Source organism: Myxocyprinus asiaticus, chromosome 18, assembly GCF_019703515.2.
Source record: "Myxocyprinus asiaticus isolate MX2 ecotype Aquarium Trade chromosome 18, UBuf_Myxa_2, whole genome shotgun sequence".
NCBI classification, from domain to species: Eukaryota; Metazoa; Chordata; class Actinopteri; order Cypriniformes; family Catostomidae; genus Myxocyprinus; species Myxocyprinus asiaticus.
This window is the reverse complement of record NC_059361.1, coordinates 30,134,628-30,155,873: the sequence shown is the minus strand read 5'-3', so window position 1 is coordinate 30,155,873 and position 21,246 is coordinate 30,134,628. Positions and strand designations below refer to the sequence as shown.

At 38.2% G+C, this 21,246-nt stretch overlaps 2 protein-coding genes across 6 annotated transcripts; one reads left to right on the top strand and one right to left on the bottom strand.

The window, feature by feature from the left end:
- Positions 1–119: 119 nt before the first annotated feature.
- LOC127455915 (peptide deformylase, mitochondrial-like) lies at positions 120–4,801 on the bottom strand. 3 transcript variants are annotated; one of them, XM_051724098.1, is made up of 4 exons: positions 4,235–4,801; positions 3,346–3,400; positions 970–1,600; positions 120–735 (listed from the first exon to the last, which is right to left on the bottom strand). In XM_051724098.1, the coding sequence occupies exons 3-4, from the start codon at positions 1,553–1,555 to the stop codon at positions 578–580; spliced, it is 744 nt and encodes a 247-aa protein (XP_051580058.1). In that variant the 5' UTR covers positions 1,556–1,600; positions 3,346–3,400; positions 4,235–4,801; the 3' UTR covers positions 120–577. The 3 variants fall into 3 exon arrangements, with proteins under 3 accessions (XP_051580058.1, XP_051580057.1, XP_051580059.1); XM_051724097.1 differs by lacking the exons at positions 3,346–3,400; positions 4,235–4,801 and adding an exon at positions 2,345–2,491; XM_051724099.1 differs by lacking the exons at positions 3,346–3,400; positions 4,235–4,801 and adding an exon at positions 1,751–1,823.
- On the top strand, positions 3,346–17,580 carry LOC127455906 (unconventional prefoldin RPB5 interactor 1-like). Of its 3 annotated transcripts, XM_051724084.1 has the most exons (12): positions 3,346–3,729; positions 3,861–4,170; positions 6,222–6,256; positions 9,406–9,484; positions 9,671–9,806; positions 9,904–9,995; positions 10,118–10,178; positions 10,269–10,455; positions 13,042–13,306; positions 13,465–13,616; positions 15,152–15,395; positions 16,686–17,580. In XM_051724084.1, exons 4-12 carry the CDS (start codon positions 9,482–9,484, stop codon positions 16,866–16,868), a joined length of 1,323 nt encoding a protein of 440 aa, XP_051580044.1. In that variant the 5' UTR covers positions 3,346–3,729; positions 3,861–4,170; positions 6,222–6,256; positions 9,406–9,481; the 3' UTR covers positions 16,869–17,580. The 3 variants fall into 3 exon arrangements, with proteins under 3 accessions (XP_051580044.1, XP_051580043.1, XP_051580045.1); XM_051724083.1 differs by lacking the exon at positions 3,861–4,170; XM_051724085.1 differs by lacking the exons at positions 3,861–4,170; positions 9,406–9,484.
- The last annotated feature ends 3,666 nt before the right edge of the window (positions 17,581–21,246 follow it).

Genomic DNA, 21,246 nt, shown 5'->3' with positions numbered 1-21,246 from the left:
AATGTACTGTAAGTACAACACAACAACACATAGATACATAAGTACATTGTATCAAATGCTTAAGTACATATTAGCTGATATAAACACTTGATATAAAATGGGTCCATAAATGTTGACAGTTTCTGTTGTGACAATTTAATGGAACTGATATCAAAATAAAGGGATTGAAAGGGAGTCCTGCTTGTATTTAGTTATTTTTTTAAAGAAAAATAATGTTATAATACACGACCTGCACAGACTAAACGTCTTACATATGGTGAAAGTCTTCCTACAATGTCTTATTAAAGATATTACTTCAGTTGTCAGTTTCCCATATGATAAAAAAACCAATTGTTTATTGATAATATACTGTATATTTGGCTTGGGCATATGGTTGTTTACTGTCCTTGAATGAATTTGATTTTGATTTGTTGTACATCATCAACAAGAGAAATCATTTCCAAGTGTGCAGTGATGAAATGATACATGATATTGTATAGGCAATAAATCCAACACAGCATTGATGTGAATGTCCATTTTGTCCCCTATGAGTTAAGTATTGTCAGATCCTGAGGTTAAGTTGCAAAGAACCAAAGGTTTATTCATTATACTCTTCCCAGTTGACATTAATGAAAGTTTTACTGTCCATGCGATCGATATATAGCACTCCGTTTAGGTGATCCATTTCATGCTGCAGTATTCTAGCTGGCCACCCACTCGCTTGCCAGGTGATGGGCTCTGCTTTCTCATTAAGACCTTTGAAAAGAAAACAAGCCTTTATGTTTTTATTTGATTAGTACATTTGATTTACTCATCATTTAAACCTTTCTATACTTAAACTGATGAGTTTATAGACTATTTAATTTAAGACACTGACCATTTGCAGATTTGAGTTTGCCTCAATGGCTTCAGCTTCACAGTTGTGTCACTGTGTTATTAAAATGTTGTTCATATTGTATAGTCTGATAAACAGGATGAGATTCCTTTTACCTGACACCTCTACAGACACATAGCGTGGAACAGATGCTGAGTACCCACAGATGCTCTCACACGCCTCTTGGAAGGTGACAGTCCGTCCATCCAGCACACGTAAATGTGGGTTTACGAAAATCATAAGGGGTACTGCCACCAGACCCCTAGCCTCAACAGAAGCTGATGAGCTGTCCTCCAGCATTTTCTTTGGATACTCCAGGGCTAATATTCGCAGAGGAACCCCGATCTGGGGTGCACTTAGGCCAACACACTCAAGCTTTCTCATCACCTTGACCAGGGTCTTTATGACCTGCTGCACCTCTGGTCCCTGAATGGCTTCGGGTTCGACAGCTGCAGCCTGTGAACGTAACACAGGATCTCCCACCTTGCACACATGACTGTATGGAGGGGCTGGTGCTCCTTTGACTTTCCTTTTCATGTACTGTAAGTAGGAGCGCATCTTAATGTTGCTAGAATAAGCACGCGAGGATGCAGTGCATGTGAATGGTGACCAGGGCAAAAAGCTCCTAATTGGTGATGAAAGTAAATAATTTGTCTGACTTTTAAAGACACAGAGTGTGAATGTCTTCAAGTGCCTGTTCATGGCTGGGTGCAGTGAAAGCTAGTTCAGTTCAGCAACTCTGGTCAACTGGAGAAAGCAAAAAAAAAAAAACATAACTGTAATTTTAAATGAAATAAACATTCGTGCCACATAAGAAATGTGGTCAAATCTGTTTTATCTCTGTTCATTAAAGGGACTGTTCACCCAAAAATGAAAATTCTCTCATCATTTACTCACCCTCACTCCATCCAAGATATGTATGACTTTCTTTCTTCTGCTGAACACAAACAAAGATTTTTAGGAAAATATATTATCTCCCCATTTTGGCCAGAACTTTGAAGCTCCAAAAGCATATTTAGGCAGCATAAAAGTAATCAATAAAACTCCAGTTATTTGATCCATATCTTCAGAAGCGATATGACAGGTGTGGGTGAGAAACAGATCAATATTTAAGTCCTTTTGTTTTATTATAAATCTTCACTTTCAAAATGTGAAAGTGAAAGTGGAGATTTGTATTGTATGGACCTACATTGTTGAGATATTCTTCTAAAAATCTTCATTTGTGTTCTACAGAAGAAAGTCATTCATATCTGGGATGGCATGAGGGTGAGAATTTACATTTTTGGGTGAACTATCTCTTTAAGACATTAAATTCAAATTCACATTTACATAAGTAAACAGTCATACAACAGTGTGAAATCAATACTGACACTGTAAATTGTGATTTTTTTTTTTTAAATGTATATATAAAAATGTTTCCAATGACATGTGTCATGACAAATCTAGGCTATTGCTTTAAAAAGAAAAAGCTGAGTAAGTGACAGAACTTACCCACACTGTAATGATTCCTTATATTAGTAAGAATTAATAAGAACAAAAATCGGAATTTCACATGTGCACATTTCTTTGAAGAGCAAACAAGTATCACCAATGTGAGGACAGCCAGACATCTTACCGGAAAACGTTAACATGTGACCGGCAGAAATAAAAGTCTCTTCAAAATAAAGCAGATTAGTAAAATAAAAAAATATGTATGTAGTGTTTTGCTGTGTGGTAAGATGGTTGTAGCTAATTACAGGCGTTGATTATCAATTTCCTATGAATGAACAGCTTATTTGAGACAAACTTTAGGTTAACGTTCATACAACTAGTATATTTCATAAAAAAATAAACATAAAATATTCCTATTTATTCTTTTGTGAAAATGGCGTGCATTTCTGAACTGAATTTCCAAGTTGTAAAACTGTATTTTTTAACTGTATTGTACACAACTAGTTATAATCGACAAACCTAAAAACATAACACTACTAGATAATTACTTAATATAATCCAGATGAAACAGCAAAATACATAGAATCAACATGCTTTTATTTTGGCATTTATTCTCGTACGTGTACAACTTCACGTCCAGCTTCATGGCGTCACGTGATATCGATGGCGTGGGAATTGTTTACGTTACAGGCCACGCCCCCTGCCAAATCAAGACAATCGTATTTTATTTTATTTTTTTAGCTAAAACTAGTTAATGAACAGAAATAACTTTTTCATTTTCATTTAAAATAAAACGATCCATTTGTTTCTTTTCGCAATTTATTCTTCGTGTCCTGTTGTTTCACGCCCGATGAAGCAGTAAATTATTCTCATTTCGTGTTAATCATTATTTTAAGTCCATGCATAATTTAAGAAATTGATTCTGACAAAAAAAAAAAAAAAAAATTGTAAATTTTTACAATGCATTTTTTAAAAATATATCCCGCAGCTAAAAGTGAAAATAAATATGTGAAGGCGCATCATCACGTGTTTGCATCTGTGTAAAAGGGAAAGAGATTTACCCAGAGTACGTGTGATCCGATGAACATGGCTCAGGGGAAACAGGCCATCGCTGGACTGTAAACAAGAGGAAATTTTGGATAAGATCGATATCGTACCATGCACGTGTGAAATGCTCTCAATGTCGATATATTGGATCACTTCATCTGCTTTATTGATGACTACAAGGCGACAGATTGAGTGCAACACATCCAATTGCATTCATAAACATTTCTATAGGACTTCTAACCCCTGAAATTATCCATTGTTTTAGATATTCAAACAAAAAAAGCCCTGTTGTATTGTGGATGACATCCTCGCACGACCAAATGGCTGCAACTGGAAAAGTAAAAAGGAGTAATGATCTGCCTCAAGACGTTGAGAGGTTGAAAGAGGAGCACAGGAAGGTCAGGAGTAATGTTTATTTCAGAAACCACCAATGCATTGCTGCTAATTTTATCATGCATTGTCGATGCACGTGAATCACATCATCATCTATCATCATCGATTCGTTTCTCATCGATTGATGTTTTTGCAGTTTGATCGCAGGATAACACTGGAATTCTCTGGAAAGTTCCTTGTGGGTCACGTGTTACTTCAGCTGCTGGCTAACTGGCTTCAAACTGTTGTTGTGCTTTTGTTTATCTCCGTTTCTTCTCATTTGCAATACAAATGCACCTTCACAACTATCTACAATATAAAAACTGAATTACACATACACATGTATAGTGCAGCGAGCTAGCAGCCGAGTTCAACTTGAGCCTAATCAAACACATGGTGCAAAGCTGCTAATGTTGCCTAAGTACATAAACAGTCAAGGAAATGCATACAGATAAACATACAGTTAGGTAAATGCTTTTGTTGTTTTGGTAAATGCACCCACGCTGTATTTAAAGATAAGTTTCAACTGACCTACTTTTCTTTACATGGCGTTTTAGTGTCATGAGTTGGCAAAAGGCAAACAAAAAGTGTCTTTCTCCCATGTGTTGGTACAGTCAGCAAGACTGCAGAATTTTTCTTTGGAAGACATGAACATAGATATTGACATCTGTGTTGCACTGACCTCAGCAGCATCCTTTCTTGTCCTTAACAATGGCTTTCTGTTACAAGAGAGAAAATATAGAAAACTAAAAACATGCATATATGTTTATTTTTCACAGATAAATTCAGTAATGAGAATTGTGGGTGTTTAATTGTCATGAAAATAATGTCACCATACATAAAATGTCGATGTTCCCGAAAAGGGTTCATATTTTTAATGCAAAATATAATCTTTTTATTTTGGGGTGAAACCAGATATCTTTTCATGAGATGTGGTCTGGTAGCTTTCCTTACAGCCTGCTGGAGTTTCCAAGATCAATTTATTTTTATTAGTATTGACATAAAGGTGCAGAACCCTATCCTAAGTTACCCGTTAGTAACTTTAAAGGAATATTTCACTCAAAAATGTACTCACCCTCATGCCATCCTCAACACAAAGATCTTTTGAAGAATATCTCAAATCTGTAGGTCCATATAATGCAAGTGAACTGTGGCCAAAACTTTGAAGCTCCAAAAAGCACATCAAGACAGCATAAAAATAATTCATACGACTCCAGTGGTTTAATTCATGTCTTCTGAAGCAATCCATTGGGTTTTGGGTTAGAACATACCAAAATATACCTCTTCTTGTTGCAAGAAAGTGTTTACATACACTGTATGAGCGGCATACTCTTAAATCCCATATACATGTGTCTCTTTCAGTAAGTAGCTTTTTCCACTGAAACGTAAGTTCCCTGTGACGCTTGTGTAAATAGCAAACAAGGCATCCGAGGAAGACTTTGCTATTTTATTCTCTGTTGCTTCACTTTATTTCCAGATATTACAGTTGTTGCAGTGTTTGTTTTCTTAACTTTCTAACATGACCTGCTGCGGAATCGCGCAAACTCTGGGATTCCCCCAATGTACATCAGTGAATATACGCAAAAGTGAGGGACATTCAATATTTTACATTGGAGTGTATAAATGGGTATAGTTTATTGTGTATGTGCTTTTCCCACTGTACTCCCAGAAATTTGCAATTTTTTCCTCTGTGATGAATTGTTGGACTCCATTCTGATGTTTGTTATGTGGTCTGTCCACACACATGTGCTCTCCTCAAAAACCTGTAACAATGCCGCTCATGTGTTTACCCCAGGTGTGTTTAACCACTTTCTCTTAATCCCTTAAATGGCATAAGGAAATCTGAATTCTCTTTTACATGTTTCAGAATGCCAGCTCCTGGAATAACCATTTTCTTAAGTGCATGTAAACATGGTCACTGTACATCTTGCCATGGCAGTCTCTAGGCACGATCATGATTTCAAACTCAATTACACTTCCTAGTGCTTGATGCATGCACAGAGCGCTAGGTGGCGCTAGAATTGTAATTTAGCTTGGAATCATGATCCCCAAGAAGACAGATGTTAAGATTTATAGTGGAAAAAGGAGTTATATTTTGGTCCGTTCTCATCCATAAGTAATTAGATCCCTTCAGAAGACATGGATTAAACCACTGGAGTCGTATTAATTACTTTAATGCTGCCTTTATGTGCTTTTTGGAGCTTCAAAGTTTTGGTCACCATTCACTTGCATTGTATGGACCTACAGAGCTGAGATATTCTTCTAAAAATCTATGTTTGTGTTCTGCAGAAGAAAGAAAGTCATAAATGTCTGGGATGGCATGAGGGTGAGTAAATGATGAGAGAATTTTCATTTTTGGGTGAACTATTCCTTTAAGAAAAACATTCACTTGCTCTGTGGTGACCAATCCACAGAACCAGAAAATCACAATTATTTTATTGGTTTTCACAGTTATGTCAGTGGTATTTTGGACCTCAGTTGGCTATGAAATAACAAATTGTGTATGTTTCCACAACAGGTGGTGAAAGATTGCAGAGGTCAAATTGAGCACTGGTGAGTGCCCTTACAGAAAGCCTGTTACATTGGCACTATTACACCGATCAACCACAACATTAAAACCACCTGCCTAATATTGTGTAGGTCCCCCTCGTGCTGCCAAAACAGCGCCAACCCGCATCTCAGAATAGCATTCTGAGATGACTATTCTTCACACCACAATTGTACAGAGTGGTTATCTGAGTTACCATAGACTTTGGAGAGACTGGTTTAAACTGACATTCTCTGTTGACCTCTCTCATCAACAAGGCATTTCCATCCGCAGAACTGCCACTCATTGGATGTTTTTTGTTTTTGGCACTAATCGAATTAAATTCTAGAGACTGTTGTGTGTGAAAATCCCAGGAGATCGGCAGTTACAGAAATACTCAAACCAGCACGTCTGGTACCAACAATCATCCATGCGATTATCTAATCAGCCGTTCGTGTGGCAGCAGTGCAGTGCATAAAATCATTCAGATACGGGTCAGGAGCGTCAGTTAATGTTACATCAATCATCAGAATGGGGAAAAAATGTGATCTCAGTGATTTGGACCGTGGCATGATTGTTTGTGCCAGATGGGCTGGTTTGAGTATTTTCTGTAACTGCATATATCCTGGGATTCTCATGCACAACAGTCTCTAGAATTTACTCCGAATAGTGCCAAAAACAAAAAAACGTCCAGTGAGCGACAGTTCTGTGGATGGAAACATCTTGTTGATGAGAGAGGTCAACAGAGAATGGCCAGACTGGATGGAACTGACAAAGGCTACGATAACTCAGATAACCGCTCTGTACAATTGTGGTGAGAAGACTATACAGGTGCATCTCAATAAATTAGAATGTCGTGGAAAAGTTCATTTATTTCAGTAATTCAACTCAAATTGTGAAACTCGTGTATTAAATAAATTCAGTGCACACAGACTGAAGTAGTTTAAGTCTTTGGTTCTTTTAATTGTGATGATTTTGGCTCACATTTAACAAAAACCCACCAATTCACTATCTCAACAAATTAGAATATGGTGACATGCCAATCAGCTAATCAACTCAAAACACCTGCAAAGGTTTCCTGAGCCTTCAAAATGGTCTCTCAGTTTGGTTCACTAGGCTACACAATCATGGGGAAGACTGCTGATCTGACAGTTGTCCAGAAGACAATCATTGACACCCTTCACAAGGAGGGTAAGCCACAAACATTCATTGCCAAAGAAGCTGGCTGTTCACAGAGTGCTGTATCCAAGCATGTTAAAAAAAAAAAGATGCACAACCAACCGAGAGAACCGCAGCCTTATGAGGATTGTCAAGCAAAATCGATTCAAGAATTTGGGTGAACTTCACAAGGAATGGACTGAGGCTGGGGTCAAGGCATCAAGAGCCACCACACACAGACGTGTCAAGGAATTTGGCTACAGTTGTTGTATTCCTCTTGTTAAGCCACTCCTGAACCACAGACAATGTCAGAGGCGTCTTACCTGGACTAAGGAGAAGAAGAACTGGACTGTTGCCCAGTGGTCCAAAGTCCTCTTTTCAGATGAGAGTAAGTTTTGTATTTCATTTGGAAACCAAGGTCCTAGAGTCTGGAGGAAGGGTGGAGAAGCTCGTAGCCCAAGTTGCTTGAAGTCCAGTGTTAAGTTTCCACAGTCTGTGATGATTTGGGGTGCAATGTCATCTGCTGGTGTTGGTCCATTGTGTTTTTTTGAAAACCAAAGTCACTGCACCCGTTTACCAAGAAATTTTGGAGCACTTCATGCTTCCTTCTGCTGACCAGCTTTTTAAAGATGCTGATTTCATTTTCCAGCAGGATTTGGCACCTGCCCACACTGCCAAGAGCACCAAAAGTTGGTTAAATGACCATGGTGTTGGTGTGCTTGACTGGCCAGCAAACTCACCAGACCTGAACCCCATAGAGAATCTATGGGGTATTGTCAAGAGGAAAATGAGAAACAAGAGACCAAAAAATGCAGATGAGCTGAAGGCCACTGTCAAAGAAACCTGGGCTTCCATACCACCTCAGTAGTGCCACAAACTGATCACCTCCATGCCACGTGGAATTGAGGCAGTAATTAAAGCAAAAGGAGCCCCTACCAAGTATTGAGTACATATACAGTAAATGAACATACTTCCCAGAAGGCCAACAATTCACTAAAAATGTTTTTTTTATTGGTCTTATGATGTATTCTAATTTGTTGAGATAGTGAATTGGTGGGTTTTTGTTAAATGTGAGCCAAAATCATCACAAGTAAAAGAACCAAAGACTTAAACTACTTCAGTCTGTGTGCACTGAATTTATTTAATACACGAGTTTCACAATTTGAGTTGAATTACTGAAATAAATGAACTTTTCCATGACATTCTAATTTACTCGAGATGCACCTGTATTCTCAGACTGCTTTTCTTTTCTTTTCTTTTTTTTTTTTAATATCCCCATTTCTCCCAAAATTACTCGTGGTGGCGCGGTTACCTCAATACGGGTGGCGAAGGACTAGTCTCAATTGCCTCCACTTCTGAGACCGTCAATCCACGCATCTTATCACGTGGCTCTGTGTGTATGACATCGCGGAGACTCACAGCATGTGGAGGATCATGCTACTCTCTGCAATCCATGCACAATTTACCACGCGCCCCATTGAGAGCGAGAACCACTAATCATGACCACGAGGAGGTTACCCCATGTGACTCTACCCTCCCTAGCAACCAGGCCAATTTGGTCTCTTAGGAGATCTGGCTGGAGTCACTCAGCACACCCTGGATTCGAACTCACGACTCCATCAGTACTCGCTGAGCTACCCAGGCCCACAGAATGCTTTTCTGAGATGCGGGTTGGTGCTGTTTTGGCAGCCTGAGGGGGACCTACACAATATTAGGCAGGTGGATTTAATGTTGTGGCTGACTGGAGTATATACAAAACATTACACTATTCTTAATGTCAATGTGTCTCAGAAAAATATACAGTATACTCGTTGGCCATTTAAAGTTGCTAATACTACATTAGCCCCTGTTATCAGTTGTTGCTTGTTTAGATTGGGTTTTGAAATGCTATATATAGTGTATTTAACAGGCTTCTGTTACATTTTTCAAGTTTTTTAAAAAAGCTATGGAGTTGGAAGGAATAGACTTTTTACATAAAAAAAAATTGGCTTGATTGCATTTACTTTACGATTGACAGGAAAAAAGTGGAAAAAGATTACGAATCTCTTCAGGACCGTCTCAGGACCTTGCCTAACAAGTTGTCTTATGATATTATGGTATGGTGCCACATTTGAATTGTTATCCCAGAGTAAAAAATCATTTTCATAAAGTATTACTCCATTTAGCATTATACTTTTGTTTTAGATTTGAGAGGGATAGGTGACACCTTGATTAGAGGACTGCCCCTGATTTTTCTTTACATTTGTGTTTTTTTTTTTTTTTTTTTTAAATAAAAAATATAGGTACCATTTGGTCCCTTGGCTTTCATGCCAGGAAAGCTAGTTCACACTAATGAGTTAACGGTGCTCCTTGGGGATAACTGGTTTGCAAAGTGTTCTGCCAAACAAGCCGACACTCTTGTGGAACACAGGATGAAACGTGAGTTCTTTTTTTAATGGCTTCTTTAAAACCATTGAATCCCAGTTTGAGAGAGATATATATCTTGACCTGATGTATGTGCTATCACTTTGTCCAGATGTAAAGAGTGCCCTAGATGATTTACAGAAAACAGTGAAGAACTTTGAGAACAGAGCTGACTTCACAGATGATCTTGAAAAGTTGACTGGTGTAAGTGTCCTAACCATGACCCCTATACTGTTATGTCATAAGGAAACCTTATATTAAAGTTTTCTTCTTCTGGTAGAAAGTACTGCCCATACCTTGAATCAGTTAAATTTTTTTCTCATCAGAGTACTGGAGATTTTGTAGACATTAGAGAAGAGGTGGTAAATGAGGAAGAAGTTACCAAAGGTAAATTTAGTTTTCAGGTTACCGAAATGCCTCCAAGAGGACTGTAAGAGTTTTGGGCATCATTACGCGTACCTTATGTTGCTTCTCCAGGAAAGCATCGTTTGGCCCACAAACCCAACTCTAAACCCAAACAGGAGTATGTGCTGAAACTGAAGGAGGAGAATGGCAAAGGAGAGGGGGATAAAGGGAGCAAGAGAGGAGTGCTGTTTGAGAAGGAGCTTTGGGCTAGACTTGATGAATTGGAGCGTCAGGAGGAACTACAGGATGAGAGATACCGGTAAAAGGAATTCCCATTGCAGGGCTCCAGACTAACATTTGAGAGCAGTAGCACCGGTGCCACCAAGGGGAAAGTTACTTTATGAATCGCTTCAATATTCAGTCTGTTACCATTTTTTATGTTCACGCATTCACGCAGTACTTTGTTGTTATTTCGTCGATCTCCATGTGACAGGGAAGTGGAGAGAAAGTTATAATGAGCCACCGGTGCGTGTCTATAGAGCTGCGGTTGAAGAGAACGAGATCTCAAACACAACATTCCGTAGGTCTGTGACATCCTCTGCGAAAATAAAGTTGTTTTGAACCGGCTTGTGTCACCCCAGCTTTAATATACTGTTAAGAGAAGGATCGCGTGTCGCAGCGTCGTGTCTGGTTAGGACATGGTGTGACAGTGGGAATTAGTTTTCTTTCACAGTTTCTTTTCATCAGGATGTGGTATTTGAAATAAAATCATGGTAACCAAAGGTAAAAGTAAAACCATGATAACATGGACAGTAACCATAAAACAAATTATGCAATTTTTCTTAAGGAAAACACATCCCGAAATTAAATTGTATTCCCTCACTACCCCGATTTGTTGATATGTTGATATAAGTTCATGGTAAATATTTTTTATTATCTGTGATGTGTGGATTGAAAGCCTTAGCTACAATTTCTGTCTGTTCATGGTCGGGGGCGGGGCCAGAAGGGTGGACCGAGGTGGCATCTGCCACCCTAAAAATGAGCTTTGCCACCGCAACTCGGACATCGCTCGCATCCTGGAGATGGTGCGCAAGGGCTTAACCCGTCTGTGAACGCCCTATTAAACATACATCCAAAAGAACATTCCGCCCGTGTCTGGGAGGACGCAGCATTTCACCCCAGTAGACAAATCTCCTCCAACCCCCCGTTCAGACACAATCCTCCGCAAGATGAACTTACTGGATGCCACCCTTTACTCGACTCTTGCTACCCCTTTGCCACCCCTGGCAAAAAATCCTGGAAACGCCCCTGTTCATGGTACATATTTATCCTTTATTCCTTTTCAATGCTGTTTAGAATGTTGGGGCCATTTAATACAATTTTAAACTAGTTTAATCATCGACACATTATGGGCTTTCGTAGAAGTTTTAAACAAATAATCAATGCCGAATCCACGACCCAGCCTGCTCACAGCGCTGTTTATGATGATCTGCGTGTCTGAGCGCTCGAGACCGGTCCACAAGTAAATGCACGTCTCTGCGCTGATCTGTCCATAGAGCCTTGAGCCGCGGTGACTGATCCGGGTAGAGCTGTTTCCTTTCGCGTTTTGAACATTTGCCGTTTGATATTTCTCATACGCAACAAAAAATGACAGTGCACAATCAAAGAGTCAGCCAACTTTGCACTAGTTTGACCTCTTGCAAAGTTTAATCGCACTGTTAGAAAAGTGGTCGCAAAATGCGTCTGGAGCCCTGCATTGCCTGTTGTCTTTATTGCAGTAGACTGGTTTCTGTAACAGATTGCTGCTCACTGAATGGATGATTTTTAAGGTCTTTCTAAGAGAGCTTGCCAAAAAATTATGAATACTTTCAGCATGGAAAACCTGGAAATATGAAAGAATTTCTAGATTTTTATTTATTTATTTTTATTATTACTTCCAGGCCTGGAAAAGGCCTGGAAAGGACTACAACATAACAAATGATGGACATATGTGTAGTTATAACCTTAAAAAGGATGGTTCACCAAAAATAAAAATACTCTCATAATTTAATCACCCTCATGCCTTCCCAGATGTGTATGACTTTTTTCTGCTGAATACAAACAAAGATTTTTGAAGAATATCTCAGCTCTGTAAGTTTTCAATGCAAGTGAATGATGGCCAGAACTTTGAAGCTTCAAAAAGCACATAAAGGCAGCGTAAAAGTAATCTGTATGTCACCAGTGGATAAATCCATATCTTCAGAAGCGATATGATAGGTGTGGGTGAGAAACAGATCAATATTTGAGTCCTTTTTTACTATCTTCACTTTCACATTTTACGTTTGTTTTTGGCGATTCACATTTTTCATACATATCACCACCTACTGGGAGGGAGGAGAATTTATAGTAAAAAAGGATTAAAAAAAATGTCTGTTTCTAACCCACACCTATCATTTAGCTTCTGAAGACATGGATTTAACCACTGGAATCAAATTGATTACTTTTATGCTGCCTTTATGTGCTTTTTGAGCTTCAAAGTTCTGGGCACCATTCACTTGCATTGTATGGACTTATAGAGCTGAAATATTCTTCTAAAAATCTTCATTTGTGTTCAGCAGAAGAAAGTAAGTTATATTGGTTTGATACGACATGAGGGTGAGTAAATGTTTTTTTTTTTTTTTTTTGAGCTTCAAAGTTCTGGTCACCATTGCAATGAAATGCAAATGTAAAGCCACCCCTGATATCTCTATTAAATAATTATAAATATAGAATAAATCCTTATCCAATTATCATAACCGGCACGGAAAGCATGCACATTCATTTGTCAAAAAGTACAAATAACACCGAAGCTGCTACATCAACCATTTTACCAATATATTCTTAGTTTTTGTATTTAAAAAAAAATACACATTTTTTTTTATCCCAGATTGGACAGCACAGACACCAATGGAGAAGACACCACTTCCTCTTCATCGGAGGAAGAGAAAGAATCAGACAGTGGCAACAGTGTGCAGGTTAATGGCCATCCGAAGGAAAATGGCTGGGTATCATCATCATCATCATCATCATCTCAAAGTCAGATGAACGGCACCAACGGGTCACATCCTGAGGAGGTGGAAGAGGCAGATTGTGAGGAAACAAGCAATGGTCTTCCAACTATTTACTTTTCTCACACTGTGGAACCCAAAAAGGTAAATGCCTTTGGTTACATAAACCCCTTGTACAGTATATAATATGTTTGCGTAATATGTACATTTACATTTAGTTATATAAACAGTGCATTGAATAAATGTGTACACAAGACTCAAAGCATTTATTTTGAATGGGACTTTCTACCTTCTCCTTGAAGGTCAGAATAAATACTGGGAAGAACACCACTCTAAAGTTCAGCGAGAGAAAAGAACAAAAGGAGCAAGCCAAGCGAAAAAAGAAAAATGGCAAAGGTAACGGCCATTCTCCTCATGAAAATTACAAGATCATCAGCCCAGCAGACATTTATAGGTAACAGTTTGCTGTGAGACATTACCAAATTATTCATATTGCTGGAGTTGTTGTGTTTATGCCCTTTTGTACATATTATACTTATTTTCTTGCTGCTATTGTTGTCATTTTTATGAACACACTGAGACACAAATGCCATACAACTATGTTGACATTTGTGTCTCAGTGTGTTCATCTTGTGTATTTGAGATGAAGTACTTTTGGATAGTTGACATGTCCTGCAAACTGTTTTAAATAGCATATTGTAAATTTTTTTTTAAATGATTATGCTTGCAGATATATGACCTCATATTATTTGAGACTACATGGAATATTTGTTCTGATAATTAATTTGTCACACTATAGGACCATTAAATAAAAAAATAAAAAAATCAACCTAGTCTCATAGAATAAACTTTACAATTAGGTCTGCACGATTATGACGAAAATCATAATTGATGATTATTTCGCTTGATATTGTAATTGCAATTATTAATTTAGATAAAAATACTTTATGTAGGCTACACATCCAAAACAAGCTGAGAATTGTTCCTGAATTGCTTTATTGCATAAAAAAACAAGTGTTTTCAAATTTTGTTTATATTTTAAATAAATTATACACAGAAAGTGTGCAACACAACAAGAATACCAGGTTGTCGTTTCTGATATGCTAATAGTAATTTTAAACAGATTTTCTGTTTGCATTCATGCACACAATTGACATCATTTTGTAAATGGAAAATCTTGACACTACGAGATTAGATCTAAATTGAATGATTTAATTGACACTTCATGATTAGTTAATTGCAACAGCTGTATTTGTAATCTCGATTAATCATGCAGCCCTAGTTACTGTTACTACATTTTTGCAAACTGAGTTTTACCTGCCAGTTTCTACATTTTGCTGCAGTTTCCAGGTGAAATGAACACTAGTGCCGATACAACGGCTGTGCATTTTTACTTTCACACAAATCACGGATACTATGGCTGATTATGACTTTATAAAGACTTTATTTTTCCCACTTACAAACTGCTATGTTGTGATATCAAAACACTTTTAATGTAACGCATCATTTTAAAAGCAATATATTTTAAAGCTTGTATTACAGACCCACCTTCATTTACACTAGTATTCCAACAAGATTATCTTGTAGCTCACCTGATAGTGTTGGACTTTAAACTCTGAGGCCTAAAGCTCAGCCAAGGACATCATTTGACTCGCTTTTGTCACCCCCCTCACTGGACATTTCACTGGAAAACTGCAGTCAAATGTGTAATGAAGCATGTAATTTTGGTTTGCAAAAATGTTGCCAATGTCATGTAAATTTCATGAGATCAGGCTGAAAAATAAAATAGTGAAGGCAAAAAGGTGAAACCTAAAAAGAGAAGGTGACACCAGTTACAGGACCTAAAAAAATATACACTTTCTCTCACATTCACATAAATTAACCTAAAATCTTGACAAACTTGTCAACTGCTGATTTTCTGGTATTCACGCCTTTAGTGTCTGATGCATTTTTTTTGGAGAAGTTGACATGAATTTGTCATCGTTTTAGGGTGTTTGTGGATTTGGTAAATGGAGAGCCAATACCACGGAAGTCCATTTTGAAGTCCCGTAGCCGTGAAAACAGCGTGTGCAGCGACACCAGTGAGAGCAGCACTGCAGACTTTGAAGAGCGCCGTGCAGCTTTTGGGCGTTCACTGAGCCACGATGACGCCACGCACAGTGATACCAGCGATGGCATTACAGAGGAGGACAGTACTACAGGCAGCATCCCCCACATCAACGAACGCTTTGAGGTACAGAAAGCCTGTGTGTGTACTTATTAGTGCTGCTAAGACACGCATCTCTATTGCTCTATAGAATTTTCCAAAATGTCTTGGTAAGCTGAGGCATTAACATTTCGGAAAATTCGGGCCTGGGTAGCTCAGTGGTAAAAGACGCTGGCTACCACCCCTGGAGTTTGCTAGTTCGAATCCCAGGGCATGCTGAGTGACTCCAGCCAGGTCTCCTAAGCAACCAAGTTGGCCCGGTTGCTAGGGAGGGTAGAGTCACATGGGGTAACCTCCTCGTGATCGCTATAATGTGGTTCGTTCTCAGTGGGGCGCGTGGTGAGTTGAGCGTGGTTGCTGCGGTGGATGGCGTGAAGCCTCCACACGCGCTATGTCTCTGTGGCAACGCGCTCAACAAGCCACGTGATCAGATGCGTGGGTTGACGATCTCAGACGCGGAGGCAACTGGGGTTCGTCCTCCGCCACCCGGACTGAGGCAAATCACTACGCGACCACGAGGACTTAAAAGCACATTGGGAATTGGGCATTCCAAATTGGTAGGAAAAAAAAAATACATTTAGGAAAATTCTATGCTTCCAACTATGTGGAAACAGTTTGGGGAAGCCCTTTTCTGTTCCAGCATGAGTGTGTCCCAGTGCACAAAACAAGGACCATAAAGGCATGGTTGGATGAGTTTGGTGTGGAAGAACTTGACTGGCCCACACAGAGCCCTGACCTCAACCCTATCGAACACCTTTGGGATGAACTAGAATGGAGATTGCGAGCCAGGCCCTCTCATCCAACATCAGTGTCTGACTTCACAAATGCTCTTCTGGAAGAATGGGCAAAAATTCCAACAGACACACTCCAAAATCTTGTAGAAAGCCTTCCCTGAAGAGTGGAAGCTGTTATAGCTGCAAAGGGGGGGACCAACTCGATATTAATGCTTATGGATTTAGAATGGGATGGCATAAAAGCTCCTGTAGGTGTAATGTGTAGGTGTCCCAATACTTTTGTCCATATAGTGTACTTAGGGTTGGGGATTTAAACAAACCCTTAACCCAAAATATTAAACTTTGCATTGTGGTGGTGAGTTTTGCTTGGGCAAGTACCACTCACGTTTGATCACTTCACAAAGAATGTAGTTTTAGTTTCTCTTCAGTCTAGATTGATATTAAATGTAGATCAGAAATTCTTCAGAATTGATATTAAATGTAGATTGTTCAGTTCAAATCAAAGTTATTTGGCTTAGTTACCTGCATAGCCACACAATCTCATTAAATCTGCAATGGTCTGGTTTTATTCTTTGTTTTTTAGGCTTTTACAGGCACAGTGATTGAAAAGGATCCCCTGCCTTCCTCAATCCCACACCTGACCATCGCCCCTCCTGCGTTGCCCACAATCCCAGAGAGGAAGCTGGAGGAGGTGGGCACAGAAATGCCTCAGGAGCCCCCTAAAAGGATGTCCAAGTTTAAAACTACACGGTTGCAGCAAAAATGAGAGCTAATCGTACAAGGATCCAGCTATGCTTTTTTTTTTTTTTTTTTTGTTTTTTTTTAATCCTCCTTTTGTACAACTGTAACCCTTATAGACTGGATTTCTGATGTTATTTTCCTCACAAGCAGGCCTCTGCCTTTGTCCTCCAAGCTGCTTCTACATCTGTCTGTTTTTTTGTGTATGATATGCATCCCTGACACTTTTATTAAGCAAAAGCAAAGTTATATGATTTGCCAGACTGTTTGCATTTTTAGGCCAGATGGGTTGAGATGATTTAGGCAGTATAATTTGTTGTTTTCTGTGTGTATTTGACAAAAAATAAATAAATGTAAAAAGCTAAAAATGGATTTTTTTTTTGTTTTGTTTTTTTGTTAAGGCTAACATAAAATGGCGTTAGGGACGTCATGGCTTCACCCTACTGTCATTGTGATGCGGTCTATGATGTAAAATGGTTGTAAATGCAGCTTTTTCAAAGTTTGTCCTGTTAATTTACGTGCTACTTTGACTTATAGCCGACAGAAACTGGCAGCATTGCTGAAGTCAAAGGCAATTTTATCCTCTGAGCTTTTTCTTTGATTATCCTTTATCTCCTTTTTTCAATGTTTTTGTATTGTTTTGGTTTTACTTCTGACTCATTTAAATGTACATCAGCTTTTTTTCTGACTGCCAGGAAAATGTTACTGAAAAGAACAAGAAATAAATGATTTTGACTGTACAGTGTTGTTGACTATCAGGGATTTATTTGTGGCCAATATATAATTGGGCAGGAACATCATTCAGTTTGTTTCGATCCCACACAGAGCAAAAGTTGAATTTGCCTTCATTTCTGGGCATGAAGCAGATGAAGTAACTCTAGAGGGCGCGAAAGCGCTGTTTACATTTCAGCATTCGTCATCCGAGTTTAGCTGAACAAGGTTTTTTTTTTTTTTTTTTTTTTTTTTTAATAGTAGTAGTAGTTTTACGGTTTAGCAAATATTCAAAACATATAAGTTACCTACAGGGAAATCTGAACATTCAACAAAAATCTGAATATAAATCTTAAATCTATATAATCTTAAAACGTTTATAAAAACATACGAATCAGGCACACACCTGGGCGGTTTTAACCAATGACGTAGGTCAAGGCAAACACAGGACACAAGGGAGCAAAAATACCCCAAATATTAAAAATGTTCTCGTAGTGAGCTCTTCTGTTAATATTTTGTTCAAGGGCCTACTAGTTATGCGTTTAGACTGTGTAGCGACCATTTCCATTATTCATTTTTAAGCGTTTGACAAATGGACAACACTGTTAGCCTAAAAAAATAAATAAATAAATACCCTCAGTCAAATATTGCCTCTTAATAATAAAAAATCTGATACTGCAGGACACTTTCATTTACTATTATTTGTTGAACCAAAGTAGACATTTGAAAACTTAGACAAAAATTAAAATGTTTAGGTAAATATGGTGATATTGGCCAGTTTTTGTCGCAATCTTAATTTGCATTTGATGCCCCATAATTTTGTATACTCCGGAAGGTCTGCTATAATAAAAGATGGTGTTTTAAATTAAGCATGGCAAATGTCAACGTTTTAGTGCATACTGTACTGCAACTGAATCCTTACTGAAACAGCATCTGTAGCAGTCAATAAATATAGCTATCATGACTTCCTGAGAACATGATCTGGCAAACCAAAGTGCCCGATTATCACCTTTGGCATTTAGGACTAGGACTGAGTACTTTTTAGCAGTGCTGCCAACAATGCCTTTGTTCCTGTTCCAGTCACTTGTCTTTTACTGCAGACTTATCCATCAGCACATTGACATTTGGACTTTGACAGGCTCTGAGTCAGCAACTGGACTGAATGCAGCATTCAATTAAATTATTTTTTTGTTGAGGATGACTGTGTTAATCCAGCATTTTTTAAATCATAATCTTCATGCTTAAACAGCTTGCAGTTGAATTTTTGATGTAATTTACTGGGACTGCTGTGCATAACACACATTGATGGCTTTAAAAGATATTTTAAATAGAGGTTTTTGTAGGTGTTCAGTCACTGATGGTTTTGTACAGTATATAATCAATGAAAAGGAAATTCACCAGTTGCCGTTTGACATGCATGTAGAACGTGGCACATTTTAACAAACTGATGACTTGTTCTATCACAAGTTCTAACAGCAAGTTGTTACAGAACAAATCACAATATACCTAATGTGGCAAGTAGTACGGAGCAGTAATGGAGTTAAATGGCGATGGAACCTATGTTACAATTTACAAGATTGTAGGTAAAGGTAGCAAACTACGCCACCCTGGGAATATACACTGATGTGGAGTTAAATCCACCCACCAAAAACAAAACAAAAAAAAAAAAGGACCACAGGTACGTTTCCCCCAGGAAAGGCCAAGAGAAGTGAATAACAGTACAAAATATATATTTCTTTATTTGTCACATATCAATAAAAGGGTTTAAAAGGAAGCACTTTAACTCTGTAGCACTGAAATGTTCACATCATAATTTAGAAATAAAATACAAAAGGGGCAAACCCATAGAAATACACACTTGTTTGAAACCTACAAAACTAAACAGAGCTGCGGCTTACCTGTCCAACACCACAAATCACACATGCTCACACACATACACACTTGAATACCACAAAATGGCAAAGAGCACAGCACGCAGTGAAACAAAACACCACCAGATACAGAGATGAAGCCAGTCTCCCTGCCTCAAGCACCCAGCTCCTAAAAAAAAGAAAAAAAAAAAAAAAAAAGAAGGAGAAACAAAACAGAAGTTAACATTCAAAATATAAACTCAAAATAACAATTGGACACTATATTGCAAGCATCAAGTTGGCAAAACACTACGATGGGTAGTAAAATCTTTAGGGCAAAGCCCAATTCACCAGCACACTATAACAAGGAACAGCAAACAAACAGCACACATGTATGTGTGTGTAAGTACATAAACGCATTCACTAAAAAAATTAAATAAATAAATAAAAAAAACATTATCTGTCAAGATTCATCAGCCAAACAAACAAAAGCACGAGCATAAGCTAGTTTAACTCAAACAGCTTCAAACAAGAAAACTAAAACAAAACAAAAACAAATAAATGAAAACAAAACTATGAAACAAAACAGCAGTGGTCAATGGGAACACAGCAGACGAACCCTGCAGCTATAGCCACAGATAAGATGCTTCAGCCGGTCAACAAGCCCACCTTAAAACAAAAATATTACAAAACACAGAAAGAAACTGTGACAATTAAAAATGCTAATCAGCACACATACCAGAACAACAAGGTGGCTGGTCAGACCATGCTGAAGCCAGTAATGCAGTTACACGATGCTGCTATGCAAAAAAAAAAAAAAAAAAGAGAGAGCAGCTGATTTACAATGCTGTAACAGCTCCAAAAGGCAAACATAAACAAAGGTTTAAAATATCTGGGGATGAACAGCCAACATCAAGATTCTCAACATCAGACACATCCTCAAGTTTGCGACCAGTAAGCTGGCATTGACCAAACAACAGGCCATGACATGGCCAAACAGCTAAAGGGAAGTAGCACTCAGCTGACCCATGTGACACCAGAAGGAGGGCAGGGTTGACAAAGACTTTTCCCCAGGTAACATTCAACAGCCTTAAATAGACTTGCTACAGCACTGATAGGCTGTCAATGAATGATGTCATTACCTAAAGCAGGAAGGTGACAGTCTATCCTGCTACAATAATATAAGCATTCAGTACACAATAGTCATACATGACAATAGCCTACAATAGGCAATAAATTGCAATACGTAACAGTACAGGTACACATACGGGGTTAATGACATTCCCAGTGAAGAGTGCAATTTTAAATTGTGTTATTTATATAATTTAACCAAAACTTTTAAACGTTTCAAATAAGCACACATAACAAGACAACTTTATAATGATTTTTTCAAAGGGATAGTTCACCCAAAAATGAAAATTCTCTCATTCACTCACCCTCATGCCATCCCAGATGTGTATGACTTTTTCTTCTGCAGACCACAAAGATTTTAAGAAGAATATCTCAGCTCTTTAGGTCCATATTTTGAAGCTCCAAAAGGCATATAAAGGCAGCATAAAAGTAATCCATAAGACTCCAGTTGTATAATCCATGTCTTCTAAAGTGATTTAATCGATTTTGGGTGAGAACAAACCAAAATATAACTCCTTTTTCACTATAAACTTTGATATCTAAAGTCTTCTTGGCGATCATGATTTCAAGCTTGATTACACTTCCTAGTGCCATCTAGTGCTCTGCACATACGTCAAGCACTAGGAAGTGTAATCAAGCTTGAATTCATGACTGTGCCTAGAGACTACAATGGTAAGATGTACAGTGAAAAATTAGTTATATGTTGGTCTGTTC